General features: G+C 44.9%; 4 protein-coding genes and 1 non-coding gene across 7 annotated transcripts; 3 read left to right on the top strand and 2 right to left on the bottom strand.

Moving 5' to 3' along the window:
* Nucleotides 1-651: 651 nt before the first annotated feature.
* On the top strand, nt 652-4,115 carry LOC100822786 (mitoferrin). 2 transcript variants are annotated; one of them, XM_024456981.1, is made up of 3 exons: nt 652-2,110; nt 2,249-2,340; nt 3,577-3,722. In XM_024456981.1, the coding sequence occupies exons 1-3, from the start codon at nt 1,139-1,141 to the stop codon at nt 3,614-3,616; spliced, it is 1,104 nt and encodes a 367-aa protein (XP_024312749.1). In that variant the 5' UTR covers nt 652-1,138; the 3' UTR covers nt 3,617-3,722. The 2 variants fall into 2 exon arrangements, with proteins under 2 accessions (XP_024312749.1, XP_003558129.1); XM_003558081.4 differs by lacking the exon at nt 2,249-2,340 and having other exon boundaries at nt 942-2,110; nt 3,577-4,115.
* A 138-nt stretch (nt 4,116-4,253) lies between these two features.
* Nucleotides 4,254-4,324, top strand: TRNAG-GCC. Its single transcript has one exon. It is a non-coding gene; the product is annotated as a tRNA-Gly (tRNA).
* Nucleotides 4,325-4,417: 93 nt separating this feature from the next.
* On the bottom strand, nt 4,418-5,622 carry LOC100822475 (uncharacterized protein At5g01610). Its single transcript, XM_003558080.4, has 2 exons — nt 5,240-5,622; nt 4,418-5,020 (listed from the first exon to the last, which is right to left on the bottom strand). Exons 1-2 carry the CDS (start codon nt 5,324-5,326, stop codon nt 4,595-4,597), a joined length of 513 nt encoding a protein of 170 aa, XP_003558128.1. The 5' UTR covers nt 5,327-5,622; the 3' UTR covers nt 4,418-4,594.
* Nucleotides 5,623-7,338: 1,716 nt separating this feature from the next.
* LOC100822161 (40S ribosomal protein S7) lies at nt 7,339-9,425 on the top strand. 2 transcript variants are annotated; one of them, XM_003558079.3, is made up of 6 exons: nt 7,339-7,479; nt 7,578-7,674; nt 7,809-7,882; nt 8,011-8,134; nt 8,692-8,874; nt 9,082-9,425. In XM_003558079.3, the coding sequence occupies exons 2-6, from the start codon at nt 7,600-7,602 to the stop codon at nt 9,202-9,204; spliced, it is 579 nt and encodes a 192-aa protein (XP_003558127.1). In that variant the 5' UTR covers nt 7,339-7,479; nt 7,578-7,599; the 3' UTR covers nt 9,205-9,425. The 2 variants fall into 2 exon arrangements, with proteins under 2 accessions (XP_003558127.1, XP_010228731.1); XM_010230429.3 differs by having other exon boundaries at nt 7,344-7,479; nt 7,575-7,674.
* Nucleotides 9,426-10,381: 956 nt separating this feature from the next.
* Nucleotides 10,382-14,486, bottom strand: LOC100821853 (malonyl CoA-acyl carrier protein transacylase). Its single transcript, XM_003558078.4, has 10 exons — nt 14,111-14,486; nt 13,448-13,533; nt 13,262-13,328; nt 12,428-12,570; nt 12,146-12,194; nt 11,930-12,067; nt 11,774-11,854; nt 11,035-11,211; nt 10,865-10,951; nt 10,382-10,746 (listed from the first exon to the last, which is right to left on the bottom strand). The coding sequence occupies exons 1-10, from the start codon at nt 14,375-14,377 to the stop codon at nt 10,684-10,686; spliced, it is 1,158 nt and encodes a 385-aa protein (XP_003558126.1). The 5' UTR covers nt 14,378-14,486; the 3' UTR covers nt 10,382-10,683.
* Between the last annotated feature and the right edge of the window lie 4,817 nt (nt 14,487-19,303).

The following is a 19,303-nucleotide window of genomic DNA, read 5'->3' as shown; positions in this document are numbered from 1 at the left end:
TAAAACTTATCTGTTGGCGCAAAGATTCTGGTTCCTGTTGAAGTGTTGATGTTTGATTCTGTTGAACCTAGAGGCTTTCGATGACAGTACACAGTAGTTGTGCTGCCGAAATTTCTGTTCATGATGCTGCAGGCTGGACAAGTATCAGCATGTATGAAGAGTTGCAGACTCGGAACTGGGAGTATCTGCTTCATGTGTTCTGTGAGTAGCATCTACATTATTTTCGGGAACTCTGGCTCCTAATAGATGATATCGCGAAAACCTTTCACTTTGCTATTTCTCTCTGGACCTTAGCTTACCGCTCTCTTTTCTTTCTTTCCTTCTTCTTTTTTTCTTTTTTTGCAGAATGACTATTGTGTGTGCTACCAGCAACTGTGGAGTATCACCCAAAAAAAACTGTGTGTGCTACAAACAACTGGATCTGGGTTGTGTGTGGTTATATGCAAGTTGCTACCCTGCTCACTCCGTCAGCCCCGGTTTGTGTTTTCTAACAGGTTTTATGACGAACTAATCCCTGGAAATCTTGCATCGGTATTGCTACCTGGTTAACTTTTCTCAAATCTAAATCAACTATATGCATATGATGGAAAAAAATATAAAGTTATGCGCAAGGAAGTTTCGGTTGCCTTGCACATAGATAACTCATTTCTTTTGTGTTTTTGACGTGCAGATCCTTCTGTTGGACTTGTCCTCCTATTTCCAAGCTTCGGAGTTCGGACAGGTATATACCACGGACGCGCTGTCATGCAGACAGCCAGGCAATTCAACTTCCACTAGAAAACGTGGATTACCAGGTCAAAGCTCCCTAAACAATTAGTCACCGTGCACAATCACGATTAGATCTCAGATTGATCTCCAGAATATCCCTTATTGGAAATAAAAGCCAAATTTTCTTGCTCCTACATATAATGGTCAAGTAATTAAGGAAGTTCAGAAAAATCAAGTAAGGTGCAAAAATCAAATACTAATTGCTACTGCTAGTAGCACGAAAACACAATAAAGAAAGAAGGAGAATGCAAAAAACAGGACAAGAATTGCTTCTTCAAAACTGAAAACAAAAGGTAGAGAAAAAGAAGAAGACGAGTAGAGGAGAACTTGGGGAAGAAACTGCTGCGACAGGACAGGAGCGAGGAGGAGGATGCCTCAAGATCGATTTGACCACCGGGGCACCAACTCCTCCTTCCCCTCCCCTCCTCCTAAATGGCGACATCTTCTCCAAATCTCGCATCCTCCTCTTCCGCTTCTTTATTCCACCCCCGAGTCCTCCTCCCCGTCCCCGACCCCGCTCAAAACCCTAACCCTACCGGGGCCACTAGCCATGGCCGCCGACTACCGCACCCCGGACAGGCTCCTGCCGGCCGCCGCCGAGGAGCCGTCCCAGGACCCACCCAAGCCCGTCCTTAGCGTTGCGGGCCCCGCCGCCGCCGCCACCCACGACGGCCTCCGGTTCTGGCAGTACATGCTCGCCGGCTCCGTCGCCGGTCTCGTCGAGCACACGGCGATGTTCCCGGTGGACACCCTCAAGACGCACATGCAGGCCGGTGCGCCGCCGTGCCGCCCGACCCTGTCGCTGGGGGCCGCGCTGCGCGCCGCGGTGTCCGGGGAGGGCGGCGCGCTCGCATTATACCGCGGCCTCCCCGCGATGGCGCTCGGCGCCGGACCCGCCCACGCCGTGTACTTCTCGGTCTACGAGTTCGCCAAGTCGCGGCTCTCGGACCGCCTCGGACCCAATAACCCCGTGGCTCACGCGTCCTCGGGGGTGCTCGCCACTGTCGCCAGCGACGCGGTGTTCACCCCGATGGACACCGTCAAGCAGCGGCTGCAGCTCACGAGCAGCCCCTACACAGGCGTCTCGCACTGCGTCCGCACAGTGTTCCGCGACGAGGGCCTCAGGGCGTTCTTCGTATCCTACCGGACTACAGTGTTGATGAACGCTCCATACACCGCTGTCCACTTCTCCACCTATGAGGCCGCGAAGCGGATGCTCGGGGACTTGGCCGCCGATGAGGAGTCGCTCGCTGTCCATGCCACTGCTGGTGCTGCAGCTGGTGCGCTCGCGGCCGCGATAACCACACCGCTCGACGTTGTCAAGACGCAGCTGCAGTGCCAGGTGAGGATCTTATGCATTTGGTTTGTGCATTGTCCAAAGGTGTGATCTTGAAAGACGTCTGATACATAAAATTGGAGCTGATTTTAGTGGATTGGTCTTGCTTGCTGATCATAAGAAATAATTTTTATGCCTATGCAGTTGTTTCAGCTCATCTCCAAGATTATTGGAGTCACTGTGTGCAGTAAACATTCTAGTTTCATGCGTTCCTTCGATCTGTTGGTCACACAGTGGTGATCACTCTTCTTATCGGATGCTCTTACCATTAATGTTGGAAGGTCTATCTATAGAAGGAAGTACCTTTTCTCTTGCTAATGGGCCACTTAGATTGTAGAGAACTCTGAGCTCAGGACATTGAGATCACTAGTGCACTCCTACTCCATCTTGGCTGCTAGATACATACTAGTATATGCTGAACTTAGCCACGTCTAAAGCTGCAGTCTTTTCACCAATAAACTTTCTCTTGTGAACTTTTGGATCTTAATTAATTGTTTTGTGGCATGTTTTGCTAGGTGAAATCAAAATAAATTAGTGTAAACTCAAGGTGTAATTTATTTTGCAACTTTCCCTAGTTGAAACAACATAGCAGTAGCCAATAGCTGATTTGCACAAGGTTTACGTGGGCAATTTAAGTATAAGTTCATAAAGCTGATAATATCTGAATATCCTCTTCATCACTATAATTTGCACGTTAGCACTATTTTTTTTATGGCAACCCATTTGTCTTCTGCATATTTATGGCTTGTATACTGTCTGTCATATCGATCCATCGATCCATCTTCAGGGATAGTTCAGATTATTATTTTTTTATCTTATTTATAATCATATGAGTTACGACTATCCACACTTTGATTAAATGGGAATGTGTGATGTGCTAATAGTCGGTACTCAATCCAACTGGAAACCCCCAGCAACTTAAGATGACCTTTCAACCCTTGGTCATTGGCTATGCTTCAAAGTTATGATTAGTAATCTCTTGATTTTCAAAGGGAAAGACTTGTATGTTTCCTCTAATTTCTATGTGCCTTTCTATGATCCCTTCTATATCAAATGCGAACCTCATTGATCTACACTGATTCCATGAGCCCACATGCTACAGAGAGAAACGCTGACAAATACGCGAGGGAGACCTTCAAAACTTACCTAAACCTAAAACCTACATTGCAGCCGAGCACTGTGAAAATCTGTTGTGTGCTGCATGTTTTCTGTTGACTTATGTACTATAGCCCATTTGATAAATCATACAATAGCAATTTACAGATCACATTGCATATACCTTTTAACTAAATCGCAAGTTGTAGTGCCCTTGAACCCTCTTCCGGTCTTCCCATTAGTGGTCCAGTTGGCAGTTGGTTCTTTCTGTACTACAGATATATATAGTATTATTCTATAAGCTTTGTTTGTTGCTATCCTTCTGTTTTCTCCACATACTGTGAAATTTAATGTGGATATTTTCTTTCCTTTATCAGGGTGTATGCGGTTGTGAACGCTTCTCTAGTAGCTCTATAGGAGATGTGTTTAGAACAATCATAAAACGTGATGGATACATTGGGCTCATGAGAGGATGGAAGCCAAGAATGCTATTCCATGCACCAGCAGCTGCCATCTGCTGGTCCACATATGAAGCCTCGAAGTCATTCTTCGAAAGATTCAACGAGAAGAGGAGAAAATAGTTTGAACGTTCCTTTGAAGTGCGTGTATTTTTCTTGAAGTCAAGAACTTCTATACTGCGCCTCGCAAACAGAAAGAGGCAGCACCTGGATGCAGTTGTTGTGCAGCAGAGGATCCATTTGAAATGATGCATTGTGCATCGAAATCTGTCTAACAGATGAGCTGTCTCTGTACCTTGTACCTTTTTTTCTCCCTAAGATGATGTATTATTTTTCCCAGCTCGGGTCGGGATAGCAAGTACCAGAATAATTTTGCACTAGTTTGCTCAGGAACACGCTGCATTTGTACGGCCTTCTGTGAGCCAGATTCTTGATAAAATGAAATGATTTTTGTCACAGATTCCATTTCCATAGTACATTTATATCTTGTATAAACTCTGATGCACGTTTCATTTGGCAGAGATGGGTTTTCATATAAGTAAAGTGAGCTGGTAATACTGGTCTAGAAGTAATTGCTCAGCCTCGTTTTCATATCAGCACCAGTGGTCTAGTGGTAGAATAGTACCCTGCCACGGTACAGACCCGGGTTCGATTCCCGGCTGGTGCATTTCTTTTCCTCCACGTCGATGTCATTCTTTTCCACTTGCACAGTTGTTCTTTTTTGTGCGTGAAACGAGTAACCGCATTGAGCGTAAACACAAAAGCATATGAATTTTGAATCCCCATTTGCAAGCACCTGGACATACAAAGTTGCTCATGGCAAATATAGAAGTACTGCGTAAGTGCGTAGTACATACAAGCATAGTGAGCCATGTAATTTTTTCCGGTGAGTAGTAAATTAATCGTCTCAACAAAGTTGCAAAAAGCCTGCGCGACTTTAGAACTCGTCGACGGTGATGGCGCCCCTGACGACCTCGTAGGCCTCGCGGCTGCGGGACTTCCTGATGCCGGCGGTGAAGTAGACCTTGGCGGCGTCGGCCTTGACGGCGGTGACCCTGGCCCATACGAGTACCTTGGCCTTGAGGCCCTCCACGGCCGCCAGGCTGCCCTTGTCCAGCGTGCCGGACACCGTGGTGTCGAAGCGCAGCTCGGAGCCGTCCCTGTAGCCGACCTCGCAGGCGGCCGGGATGTGCACCGTCAGCCGCCGCGTCTCCGGGTCGAACTCGTAGTTCGTCGCCTCCCGCGGGAACAGCCCCGCCGGCAGGTCGTGCTCCTTCAGCAGCTCCGGCAGCGGCTTCTGCATCTTGCCTTTGAGCTTGTTCACCAGCCATTTAGCTCCGTCCCCGACGCTGGTTGAGAGCGACTGAAGCAAAACGACCGATGGAAGTAATTAACGCGTTATCAGCACGAGGAATTAATCGAATAGCTCTAATTTAAATCTTGATTATCAGAGCTGAATTTTCAAAAAAAAACAGGGAATTAACCTGGACGGTGGACTAATTAAGAAGACACCGGATCGAAGTATCAGATGGTCCGCAAGAACAGAGCAGAGATGAGATGTTTGTATCGCGTACGTACGTACCTCGATGTCGTCGCCGGCGGAAGACATCTCCTTGTTGGCCCTCTGGCCGAGCCAGTAGGAGCCCATCTTGTTCATGATCTGATCCATGTCGCCTCTGGTCGCTCCTACGATCTTGTTTCCTCTGTTTCTTGGTTTCTTGGCTAAGATGCAGTGGCCGATGGAGGAGGGAGTTGTGAGGGCAGAGCCTCGTCGTTGGCTGCGACCAGGATCAAAGCAAGCGGAAGGGAAAGAAGTGGCGATCCATTACCTAGCGAAGGCGAAAGAGACGGGTCTCGTACGGTTGCGCGTGTTGAAAACCGCCGGCGGGTGATGGCATGACTTGGGAGGTTGGGTCACCTCGCCTCGCCTCGCCTTCCAGAAACCTCCCGGATGGTGCCAAGGAATACTCGGTGCCATGCTGCCAACGCGGTGTTTCTAAAATACTTCCTTCGTTCCGAACCGAAATAAGAGACAGAAATGGATTTCGCGTATAACAAATTGGTATGAATGTATCCATATACTTCTTCCTTTTCCAATTGATTGGCGTCAGAAATTTTGCAAAAATCCCTTGTTAATTTCCGAACTCAACTCGCGGTACACATTTTCAATAGAACATAGACTGCAGGTTGATTCCGAAAAACAACAAAGGCGTTTTCATAAAAGTTTCGATAAAACTTAAACTGCATGTTCATAGAAATAGCAAGTTTTTTTTTGCAAAAGTGAAGGTGCCAAACAAATAGGTAAAGGAGTACAATGTAGAAATGCATAATTTTGCACAACAGACTTACCAACAACGTTCACTTTGGTCCAAACAATGGATTTATGTGCATTGTTAAGGGTGAGGACTATTTGTCCATTTTCAGGTTGCCTGGACAAACGAAGGTTGACAAAATAACATGGTGTCCAATGAGAGTCCATATTTGTCCTCCTCATAGGTCTTTGACGTGCGGGCCAGGCGAACAATAGATAGCCCCTACCCTCTCTCCAAATTTGGGAAAAAATGGGGAGGTGAACACATCTTGAACAAATGGAGACCCCATTGTGTTGTCTTTTTGTGCATTAACCCACATATATATGGACAAGATTGGACAAATGTAGAAGATTTTGGTGTTCCTTTCAAGATGCCCTAACACTCGTCTGGCATGCGTGGCATGCCAGTGTGGCCTAGGAGGGAGACGAAGCGTATCAGCTCCCCTTTGCATACCTCCTCGTTTGCAGACCCTTCTCCCTCCCCCCACGTGGATATCCTGACTCGCCAAACAGTAGTACATGTATATGGTCCCGTCCCCCTCATCAACCGTGACGATGAGGCACTTTGATGGCGGCGGCATTGTGTATCAAAATGATCTGTTATATGTGCCATATCATTTCCTCGACAATGATCTGTTGTATTTAACAATAAAGATTATCGCCGTAGCCAAATCTACATCAGTTTTCTTCAAAGTCAAGTCAAAATTGTTAGAGGTACCAAAACTGCTAGATATTGCATAAGTTGATTTAACCTTGTATCATATAGAAAAGCCACATTAACCACCTATATCAGAAAAGTGAAAACACATAAGATCATCAAACCTGTTGTGGCTAGGCAGGAGTGTCTTGCAAGGTGGGATATTAAACTGCTCTTTCATGGTTGAACTGAAGAGAGACCAAAGTAAAAAAAAAAAGTTGAAAATCAGCGCGAATCACAAAATTCATGAAGTGGTAAACCACAACGACCACAAAAAAAAATGAACAGTAGAGATAGAAAGGTTCACACAATACCGTCTCTGCATAAAAAGTATGGTGTAACTTTTTTAAACTATGACCCGGACTTATTGATTTATAAAATAAAATACAATAAATTGATACAACTGAAACGACATAAAAACGGTGTAACTATTTCTGCAAAAAACAATTACATATGTAACGATTTCTATTTTTTTAGGGGATGCAACCATTACTATTGGAAAGCCCATGTATTAAATCTTTGCTTTTTTTTTTGAGGGGATGTATTAACTCTTTGCTTTGACGAAGCTGAACCCACTAGCCCTCGTACGTCCCCCTCAAAAAAAAAAAAACTAGCCCTCGTACGTCTGGGCCAAGGGCCATGCCGATAGACCCAGTGTATCTGCCGGCCCGGCCATTACACCACATCTCCTCGGCCCACTCTCCAGGACTAGGGTTTTATAAGAGCGCAGTCCGCTTCCGACCCTCGACTCCTCCTCCCAAACCCTAGCGCCGGCGCCTCCACTTCCTTTCTCCCTCGTCTCCTCGCGTTTCAGGTATATTTTCTCCCTCCCTTCCGCCGTCGCAAATCCTCCTCCGTGCGTGCTCGTTACTGATCTGTGTGTGTTCTACGGATCGAACCTTGTGGCAGCAGGGCCCGGCCAAAGGGAAGCAAGATGTATACCGCCAGGAAGAAGATCCAGAAGGACAAGGGTGTCGAGCCCTCCGAGTTTGAGGATTCCGTCGCACAGGTGAGTGCTTAGGCCGCATCCTTTTGTATCCCGTCGCCGCGTTGAGCTGCTCTTGTGTTTGTCTTTTAATTCAACTGCTTTGCGTTTGGATGTGTCGAGGACTTAAGGTCTGACATAATTGTGTCTTGTGATAGGCTTTCTTCGATCTGGAGAACAACAACCAGGACCTCAAGAGTGAACTCAAGGACCTCTACATCAATACTGCTATGTAAGTCTCCATTTGCTACAGCCAGTATCTCTTGATTTTCAGTTGAGGTGTGTGCGGTTTGCTATTTGTGCATCAGGCTATTGTCAGTGAAAACGCGTAATGACGTGGCTGTGTTCTTGTGTTTGCAGCCAGATGGATGTTGTCGGCAACAGGAAGGCCGTGGTGATCCATGTGCCGTACCGCCTGCGCAAGGCCTTCAGGAAGAGCCATGTCAAGCTCGTCAGGGAGCTGGAGAAGAAGTTCAGCGGCAAGGTGAACTGAACACACTTTCTTGATCTTTCCTGCTTAGTTCATGATTGCTAGAATCTATTAGTACTTTGCAGATGCAACTGCGAACAATTCATGGGTTGTTTTGAGATGCATGCAGTTGCTAGAATCTATTAATGCATCTTAGAAATCGTATTGCATAATTTCCCACCACATTACTGAGCTTCTTATCTAGCACTTGAATCAAGTCAGCATTGTTGTTCAACATGATAGTTCTGCTGTTTAGTATATGATGCTGTTTGAGTATATCAATACTTGTTGAATCATGTTTGTGCGGTTGGTCTACCTGCGAGACATCGTAATGTTTAACAGAACAATGAGGGTGAAAACAAAAGGATCTTTTTACTTGATTATGAGCTTTGTTCTTCTGAAACCTGTTGATATTCTGTAAAATTCGTGTCCTTGATTCGTTTGCTGCAGATACATTTGGACTGGTTATTATGTTTTTTTGTAGTGCAAACAGTGTCTCTAAATTGTGAAAAGAGTGTTTGATGCAGATCATAATAATCACTTGATTATGTGTTCTACTTCACTAAATACAGGATGTAGTTTTTATTGCAACAAGGAGGATTGTGAGGCCACCCAAGAAGGGTTCAGCTGTTCAGCGCCCTCGCACCAGAACTCTCACTGCTGTTCATGATGGTATCTTGGAGGATGTTGTATACCCAGCTGAGATCGTTGGGAAGCGTGTCAGATACCGTTTGGATGGTTCCAAGATCATCAAGGTAGATTTTTCAACTTTTCAGTGTTTGTATTTAATGTCTGACCATATCATGAGCATATATGCTGATATACACATCCATTACTGCATTGGTAGTTCTATACTTTCTATTGGTTTATATGATCTTAGCTGGCAAGTGCAAACATTGGTTAGATTATAGCTTTTTCCGTGGCACATGATCTCACTGACCCTTGTATATATTTTCTACCAGATCTTCCTGGACCCCAAGGAGCGCAACAACACTGAATACAAGCTGGAGACTTTCACCGCAGTCTACCGCAGGCTTTGTGGCAAGGAAGTCGTCTTTGAGTACCCTGTGACCGAAACTGCTTGAAGATGCATGCTTTGGATATCTCCATTTTCATTCCGTTCGTATCCAGACGTTTTGGTTGAGGTCTCAATTAGTTCTCCCCATGTATTCCAGAAACCATAGTTTTGGTGACAACTTGGCGTTTAGGTGTTTGCAACCTGGAGATGGCAATGGACGTGAACAATGTTAAGTTTTGAGCATTTAAATTATTCTCTTGCTCGGTTAACTCGTTGCAATTTATCTTCTATTGTGGTATGGTTAACGTTTATCCTAGTAAAAGTAGAAATCCTTTTTTTACCGTGTTGAACTTCTAGTTAGCGTTCTTACTGCTTGAACCATTTGCTTTTGTTAGTTTTTCTATTCTAGCTTAGTGTCTTGAAGGATTATCTCATGTTGGAAAACCTGTCATATTTGCTTTGGAGTCTATCGTTTTGAACTCTCTCTGGTCCATAAAACTTTGTACCACGTTGGTACAAATTTTGTAGTAAGTGGGCCACATTTTTTATGGGGAAGTAGTCAATATCTCTTGGAAAATCAAGTCATTGCTATCGTTTGGGAAACTCATTTTCCATTCCATTGTAGTCAATATCGCTTGGAAAATCACGCTAGTCATTCCTTCTTGGTCTTCGCTATTGTTTGGAAACCTCATTTTCTATTGTCGCTTACATGGTCTCAGAGTGTTAGGCATTTTAAATGGGAAGTATTGTGTACTGTCAGCGTTTTGGACGGATGTGCTCCACCAGTTTGATCGTTTGCCCATTGCGCAAACCCGAAGACCTCTAATTCTCTCCCGTTCTGCGGGCCCACGTCACTCCGAACCAAGGCGGCTGTCCCGCTCTCCTGCTTTTCCTAGAGACACTCCGAATCGCTGATGCAGTGAGCCCCGTCGCTTCCGCAAAGCCTGTACTGCTACTTGGCCAGATCGCCTCTCCATCGATCGTTCCTGTGCAGACGTGAAGCCCGCGAGCCAAGCCAGCAAGCTCCCCGCTCTCCTGCCCTTCACAGCGCCACCGCAAGCCTCGTTGCCTCGATCCAAGCCGTTCGTGCGTACGCCAACGAGCGACTCCCGTAGGGACCCGATGAGCGTGTTGCAGAGGTACAGCAACCGGAGCTGCAGCATGGCGCCAGCGTGTGTTGCAGTACGTCAATGAGGCAGCTCTGTCACGTTATGACGTGAACAGCGCCATCGAAACATGAATCATTGAGTAAACTGTAGGCACTGAAACTTCATTGTACAACATCCGGTATATGTTCCTCGCAAATTTGAGGGCAGACTGAACGACTCAACAGAAGTAAATATACGGATGAAAAAAAATCTAACTCTAGACACCGAAAAATACATTCTATAACATTCATACATGTTCCTCACAAATCGCAGGGAATCTCCCCAAAGGTGCAAACCTTTCATGCTCTAAAATTTGGTACCTCCACCAGGAGCATGCTCAGACCCAAGCAGCCCTCTAACCTTATTATCTGATCCTACAGTCTTGAAAACTCTAGGTCTCAAGCACCAATGTTCTCGATGCTGGCACCTTTGTTGATCCTTTTAATGATTCCTGCTATAACCTGGTTGTGCCAGAAGGACAAGACAATAGATGAACACCATTAATAATGTTTTCTGTGTCAAGAATAGTTACCGCTTCTAAAGATTAGCGGAGTCAGTAATTATCAATAAACATTTTACCTTTCCAGGTCCGAGTTCATAGCTTTTCTCAAGGCCTTTACCCAAGAGATTATTCACAGTAGTTTCCCATTGTACAGGAGAAGTTACCTGTTTCTCCAATAGGTCAGACACACAGTAATCTTCATAATAAAGCTGCGACACAGATTCAAAGTTTGGTGTAGAGCTAATACCTGTTGTGCTAAAATCTTCTTGATTGTGCCAGGATCTGAGTGGGGCTGTGCGTCGACATTGGAGATGACTGGGATCCTTGGTGATCTAATCTCTGTAGCTGCCAATGCAGATTCCAATCTTGAAACAGCAGGTTGCATGAAGCTTGTATGGAAAGCACCAGCAACAGCAAGGCGAACCTGGTAAGATAGTGCCATAGTGATCAACTTCATATGTAAAAACTATTATGACTAGGGCAGTCAAAGAAAATGCCTTTTCTAAGAAGCCTTTTAGGTAAAATAGCAACATGGCAATCAGTTTTCCACAGCTCCCGAGATAAAGGCACAGCATTAGAACCCATCAAATTACGTATTTGTATGGAAGTACACCCTCCGTTAAAAAAACATGTATTTTGCATGTACTTAAACTTCCTTACTAGCCTTCACCACTAATACAAACAGAAATTATTTATATCATCAAATGTACTAATATTATTTTCATGGTCTTTTGCTAATAGTATACCACAACGAAAAATTATGGTCAAAGTTGCATATCAGAGACCATGTAAAATTGTAAACGTACAAAATAGGATATGCTTTTGAACAAAGGGAACAAGTATTCAGTAGAATGACCTTGTGAAGTTTCATACATAACCATTTTAAATCATGATAATCAATACGGAGTATCACATTTCATCGTAGGCATCACAAATATTTACATACATAAGCCTGTGCTGAAAATTAGATACATGGGAATACTAACCGTCATTCTGGCCTTAAAAGACTTCGCTTTGGCTTCAACTGCTTCGATACCCTTCACACCACCAGAAACTGCATAGTTACCCTGCAAGAAAGTGTTATTATGGTGAAACCTAGCAAGCCCCACCATAGAACTAATAGCATCAGATGGAAGACTTACAGGACACAGAAAATTTGCTATTTGAACTTTTTCCTTTTCATCTACGTCCTCGTTAGCAGCATCGCATAATTGTTGCACCTTTTCTGAATCTAGACCAATCACACTAACCATTGCACTATTGGCAGCATCTGAAGCATCCTACACAGATAATGAACATTAACAATCAATTTTGGAAGTAAAAAGACTGAAAGTACACACATCTAATTGGACACTAACCTGCATGGCCTCTCCTCTAAGCTTAACGAGCTTCAGGCCATCCTCAAAGCTGCACATTAAAAGCTTTTAAGTATACAAATATGATGCGCTGATACAACACAAAGCGATAATGCTACAAATTTGATTATCTTGTTACAGGTATAGAAGATTTAAGATGATGTTCACCAGGATTGAGTTTCATGTGAACTGTGTTAGCTACTTAGCTTCATTATGATCATGAATTTGTGCCTCATGTGTAAAATAAGAACTGCATAATTTTATTTAACAGAACAGGGGGAATACCTAAAAGCACCAGCAAATGCAAGCGCGGTATATTCTCCCAAGCTGAGACCACATGTGACATCTACAGAGTTTATTACGGACTGGCCATCTTCACGTGCACGCAACACCTCTACAGCTGCAAGGCTGGTAACATATATAGCTGGCTGCAAAACGGTTTCATATGGGTAATGAGAATAACTCTTTTAGCTGACAAGAACTGGAACTGCATCTGAACATTTTCATCCTTGGTACTCAGATAGATATGTAGCATAGCTGAGAAAAACAAAATGCAAAACAGATTCGTGAACAGCATTTAGTGGCAAGTACTAGATCCGTCGAAACATATTTTTGTTTAATTTGACCACAGCTTTGACCAAGAATTACTTCATTAACATGTGATTTGTGTGATGCAATCATAACCATAAGCAAGTACTTTCGAAAAGGGATACAGTATCAATTTTATGTCACATAATTATATATTAATGAAGTATATCTTAGTCAAAGTCTTGGTCAAAGGAAACGAAATATGCCTTCTATTTTAGGACGGAGGTAGTAGTTGAAAAATTTACTTTCCTGCTTTGCTGGTCTTTCTAGCATCATAGCAAGCTACAAAACATCAACATTGGTCCAAACACAACTTAGCTAGCACTGGAATTGATTAGCTAGATTAAGGACTTAAATGTTTCATGGTTCATGACTTCATGTTACACCCTAAATCATATGACTAAGGAAACATGTTTCAACATCACAACATTAAGAAGCAGTGAAGGGCAGACAACTAAAATAGAATGCTTGCATGGATATGAAAACGAATAAATACAGTGAGGGATGAAGACTCTGAATAAATCCACAAACCTGACTGATTACTGTTGAGTTCAACTTTTCTTTTGGTCCATCGATGCAAAGATTCAACAAGTCATAGCTACATTCAAAACAAAATTAGCATGAGCAATCGCTTTTTCAAATACTCATGAGGTAATTTAAAGAACAAGTTTGCTAATGGGAGCAAACAGGTAAATAGTATCAGAGGTTTGTAGATACCCAAGTATATCATTTGCCTTATCAAATAGTTCCGCGGCTGCTTGAACATTAAGAGCATCTTTACCCATTCCAACAGCCTGAGCACCCTGAAAAATGCAGAAAGAATACACACATAAAATAATGCAGTAGACACGCTGCAAATGTATCTAGCCTCAGATTATGCATGCGGCGCGTGAAAATTTCACCACAAGGGACTAATTATAAATAAAATATCCTCCTAAGAGACCCTAAAAATATAATACCCCCTCCGATCCATATTACTTGTCTCAAATTTGCCCAAATATAAATGTATCTATGTTTAAAAAGCATCTAGATACATGTAATATTTCGACAAGTAATTCTGGTCGGAGGGAGTACTAATCTCTTGATCCACTTCAACTGATGCAGTGCAGAAAAAAAAAATCCATTTGTTCAGCCAACCCAGTTAAAACAGCACCAACCGAATAAACACTTTCCGTTGCCTGACATTCCTTTATTTTTGCCATCTTTGCTAGTACTACTCAGCTGGATACATAACGATCAACAATTCCAGAGCTTAGTTACAATTCTGGTCATGGTGCCATACGTGTATCAGATACGTCCTAGGACAATCCTCACGTGTCCAATTCAGACTGGTATAGTGCCGTACATGTATCACACAGCCAAGGTCGCCTTGACCCGTACCTGCCCGGGGAAGAGGAATGCGGTGGTGGGTTTGTAGTCAGCGAAGAGCGTGTCGGGGCCTGCCGCAACTTCCGATCCGAGGGACACCCTGAGAGAAACCCGAGATCTGGACGGCACCCTGACGGCGGCCGCCGAGCTCCGCGCGCTCGTGGCGGCGAGAGGGCTCGGCGCGGAGGGCCTGAGCAAGGCGAGAGTAGAGGCCATCGGGGAGACCGAGCGGAGGCAGCGAGGCGGGAGGCGTGGGAGGCGAGAAGGGCGAAGGAGCATGCGGGTGCGGCCGCGAACCTTGTAGTAGGCTAGCAGCTGAGGTGGATGGCTGGCTGGCGAGTAGCGAGGCGGAGGCGGAGCTCACGAGGAGGAAGGGGGAGAACGACACGCCAGTGCGCCGTTCGGGCTCTTAGAAAGGCCGAGCATGTGTTAGCTGGAATTAATGGGCTGTCAGATGATAGCAGTTTTCTTCACCGTTGGGCTGCCCCCGAGGTGGCAAGTAAATTTCTAACTGGGCGGCGACGCAGCCAGAGCCCAGAGACGCCACGGAGGACGGGAGGAGCCAACGTTGGGCGAGCGCCGCCACCCAAGTCCCAACTACCGGAAGAAAAAAAAAAGCAAGTAGAGGTTACATAACTTTTTTCTACGTGACTTTCTTGGATGACTCAAATGCGCAACTAAGGACAAGAATATATGGCACAACTATTTGTAAATGTCAAGAATATTTATTTTTTGAAGAAATACGTTGCAAAAAAAAAATTGCTAAGAAACGGTGAGAACTTTATGTTGGTTGATATAGTTATGAAGTATTAACAAATAATATTGATATTAAGTGGTGTGATAGAAATAGTTTGATTGACATGAAACTTTATTGATACGGGGATTTTTATGCTCCAGCACCTACCGATCCGGTCTGAAAAAAACTTATTTAGTATGTTGTTGGTCAGTGGTGTCGACTAACTTTTTTTTAGGATAGGCTATGTTGAGTAACGAGTATATTAGTAGTGCCAAGTTTGTTTTGGTTTATGGTTCCCTCCTCTAGTCATTTCAAGCTTTTTTTAATGGCAAGAGAAAAACGTGTTGTTTACAGGGGGTTGTCTCTTGCCAAGTTTGGCATTAAGTTACCATCTACTTCCTAAATACTCCCTCAGTCCCCTATTAAGTGACTCAAATTTGTTCAAATATGGATGTAGCCTGCACCCAAAAAACGTCTAGATACATGTATCGTTACTTAATACGGGACGGAGGGAGCATAAGAAGCCCTACTTTTGTATCAAATCTAACTTTTTAAAATTTGATCAAGTTTGCATAAAAATCTACCAACGTCTAGAACTTGAACTAAGTTTTGTTATATATGTCATTATACATATATTCATAGTATACTCACTTGATCAAACTTGAGTAAGTTTGACTTAGGACAAATCCGGGGGGGGGGGGGGGGGAGTATCCCCACCTGAATATATTACTTCAAGGGTTATGAATTACAAGAGTGAGAGGAGGTAGTCATGCCACAAGCCGACGGCTACCTTTAGATCAACGTTCTTCAATCTAAAAGTCCATAGAGAAATATCACCGGCAATGAGCCGGATAGAGCGCTCGATGGGCACATGTTCATTGTCAAATAACATCGAGTTCCTTGTCTTCCAAAGACGCCAGAGAATAGCAAGTAGCACCGAAGGCCAGGCGATCTGTGGCAGTGCCGCCGGTGTAGGCAACGTCCAAAGGCGAAAGAAGACTGGACCGTTGATGGTCAGGCCTAGTGAATGCCAAAGAAGCACCGAGCCCGGGCAGCGGAGGAACAGGTGGACTCTGTTTTCGACGGGGCCGTGACATCGCGAGCAAGACGCGGACTGCAGCAGGGTCTTGTGGAGGAGGTTTTGTGCAGTGTTGAGCTTGTTCTTGAAGAGCAGCCAGGCGAACACCTTCACGCGAGTGAGAACGAAAGTGTCCCAGATCCAGGGAGCGTTGGCATCCGGAGTATTGCGAACAGCAGCGAGGTAGGCGCCATGCACGATAAGCGGCCTGCCATACCGGCATGACGCGCAGGTCCGGGGCGTCCGAGAGGTGCACATCCTGCAACAAAACCAAGAGAAGGGGAAGCTCGGGAGCAGCCACCGAGGCTAGTCTATTCCGCAGATCAAGTTCCACTCCAGCATTAACAACATCGGCCATGAAGGCATTTGGTTTTTTGTGGTGTGAAAATAGAGCTGGAAAGGAGGAAGCAAGGGTTTGTGGGAGTAGCCAAATGTCTAGCCAAAAGAAGGTGGAAGTACCTGAGCCTACAGAGCAAGAAGTTAGTGATCTAAGCAGCTCAATATGAGAGACAATAATTTTAGCAAGGTGGGAGGAGGGTGCCGAACAGGAGAACAAGTCCGGCCATTGTTGTTGGACCCAAAATTTCCAAGGCAAGTTGTTTGAGTGCAAGAATATATACGCAAATTTTAAAAGCAAACTTACATTCTGCACTGCGATGTTTTTTATACCAAGACCACCAAATTCTTTAGGAAGGCAAACATTTTCCCAAGCAACTAGACAATTAGCCCCGGAGCAAGAATCTTTTGAGCCCAAAAAAACGACCGTCTGATTTTGTCTAGCTTTTCAATAATGGAAACCGGTAATTGAAAAGAAGACATGAAGTAATTAGGGAGAGCGTCTAGAACAGCGGAGACCAGGACGAGGCGGCCACCTTTGGATAGCAAGGAGGCTTTCCAACCTGCTAGGTACTTATCACAGTTGGAGATAATGGGCTGGAAGGAGGAGGCTGGGAGCTTGTAGGGAGAGAGGCAAGCCTAGGTAAGTTTGAGGGAAGGAGTGGATGTTCGTCCCCAAGGTGTCCGCGAGGGAGATAGCAAGGGAAGGGTCAATATGGAGAGGGGCAAAAGTAGTTTTTTGGAAGTTAATCGACATGCCTGAGAAGGAAGCAAAGTCATCTAGGATTTTTTTTTTTTGGGCAGCCGATAAAGAGGCATGTGCAAGGATGACAGTGTCGTCAGCATACTGTAGGATGGTGCAGGGATGGTTTGGGAGGTTGGGGTGAAGGACCGAGTTGTCTTCCGCGGCATGGAGCAGCATCCGTTGAAGGACATCCGCAATGATTAAGAAGAGGTACGGCGACAGTGGGTCCCCCTGTCTCAATCCTGATTGGCACTGAATCCAAATCCCGGGGACCCCATTTAGAAGGACGGCAGCTTTCCCCGTGGACAAGATGGATGTCAGCCAGTCGGACCAGATATCGGGAAAGCCGCATAGACGTAGGACCCACAGAAGGCCCCCCCCAGTCGACAGAGTCGAAAGCTTTTTGGAAATCAATTTTTATTACCATTGTGGGTAATTTTCCTGTATGACAAGCCGAAAGAAGGTCCGCAGCGTAAACGAAGTTCTCAGAAATTGTTCGTCCAGAGATGAAGCTCGTTTGGTCGGGATGGACAAGTAGAGGGATGAGAGGTTTAAGGCGATTAGTGAGCAGTTTTGCAATTGCCTTTGTCGGACAGTTTTGCAGAGACACTGGTCTAAAGTTGTCGGGAGAGGAGGGGTCATCTTTTTTGGGGATAAGGACAATGAAAGCGCGGTTGAAACATTCTAAGCTTACGGACCGAGAGTGGAAGTCATGAAAGAAGGGTAATATTTTATTTATAATCTGATGCCAATATTTTCTATAAAACCCCGGACCAAAGCCGTCCGATCCAAGGACATTAGGGTTCATTTTTAGGGAGGCATTTGCAATTTCAGCATTGGAGAAGGGAGAGGCTAGAGAAAGTAGCTGAGGAAGAGGAGTAGGGTAAAGGGCTACAATCTGGGAGGGGGGGGGGCAGTTTTGGAAAAAAGAACGTAGGATTTCGGCCTTTTGGTCATGTTAACGGTATTCAGTCCCCGCATGTTGAAGCATGACAATTTTATTCTTTCTAAGTCTGGAAGAGGCAAAAGCGTGGAAATATTTTGTGTTTTCGTCGCCTAGGGAATTAAATTTGACTTTTGCCTGTTGGCGCCAACGCAAGATTTTTTTCTCGAATTGCCCGGCGAAGGGCAAGGATGACTACTTTGCGTAGAGGCATTTCAAGTGGGGAGAGGCCAAAGAATTCCCCCCTCAGGTCAAGGACGTTGATGACCAGTTTGCAGTTAGCTTCTCGTATGATCGGCGAAGCAACGGACTTCCGCCAAGTTTTTAATCCAGTACTTCTTACATTTAGGGACGGGAGGATTCTAGTGACGTTTCATATGGGTTTTTAAAACTTTCGAGGTGGTTTTAGTAGTCTGTGATTGGTCTTTATTTCAATGACCGAGGCATTGCATGAATGAAACCAAAATATAAATATGGAAAGAAGCGATTACTTTGAGAAGGCATCGTCGCCGGCGGCATCATTGAACATCGAGGTAACTTCCAATTTTATGCGTTGTCACTTTGTTCACCTGATCATTTCCTGTCTCGATCGAGCCGCACGCGCTCGACCGACCGACCAAATGCATACGCATCGGTCGTCCGCAGGCGCGGTCACCCGACAGCACACATGTCGATCGACGTCGGCGCCTGCCTAGCTTGCTGCGCAGCCTGCGCGCACCAACCAACGGCATGTCGACCGCGAGCCTGGCGGCCGGCCGGGCCATGTGATCCGTCGATATCTGCTTTATCCAGTAACCAATATGGTCAGAGCTAGCAGCCGAGAAACAAGCAAAGGCTTTTCGCGTTCGCAAATATATCTCAAGTCCTGAACACGTAGTTCCAGACGGGAAACTTTTGGCGTGATCGAACCGATATTATTTTGGCCCATGCATATGGCCATATGCATCCACAGATTAGAGAACAGGCATATATATATATATATATATATATATATATATATATATATATATATATATATATATATATATATATATATATATATATATGCCGACCGAACGAGCACCACACAGGCACGCGCCGTTTTTTTTTTTTGCATGTACGTGTACGAGGCCTCTCCACAGACAGGAGTTGCCGACGCCAAGTAAAGATAGTACAGTACGTACGTGCATGCACAGATAGACTGAGCTATCCATCAAAGAGATTGAGCTAGTGCTAGCGCACGTGCCGCGCACGCACACCAGCTGCGACTACTGTTTGCATCCAGTTTACGAGAAAGGAAGAAAGATCTGGGGTCGCGACGACTACTATCCCCGTTTTGAAAAGTTCCTACGAAAAATCATGTCTATATGTTGTGAAGTGGATTAAAT

This window comes from Brachypodium distachyon, chromosome 1 (genome assembly GCF_000005505.3).
Source record: "Brachypodium distachyon strain Bd21 chromosome 1, Brachypodium_distachyon_v3.0, whole genome shotgun sequence".
NCBI lineage: Eukaryota > Viridiplantae > Streptophyta > Magnoliopsida > Poales > Poaceae > Brachypodium > Brachypodium distachyon.
The sequence above is the reverse complement of the archived record's forward strand: the minus strand, read 5'-3'. Positions and strand labels throughout refer to the sequence as shown.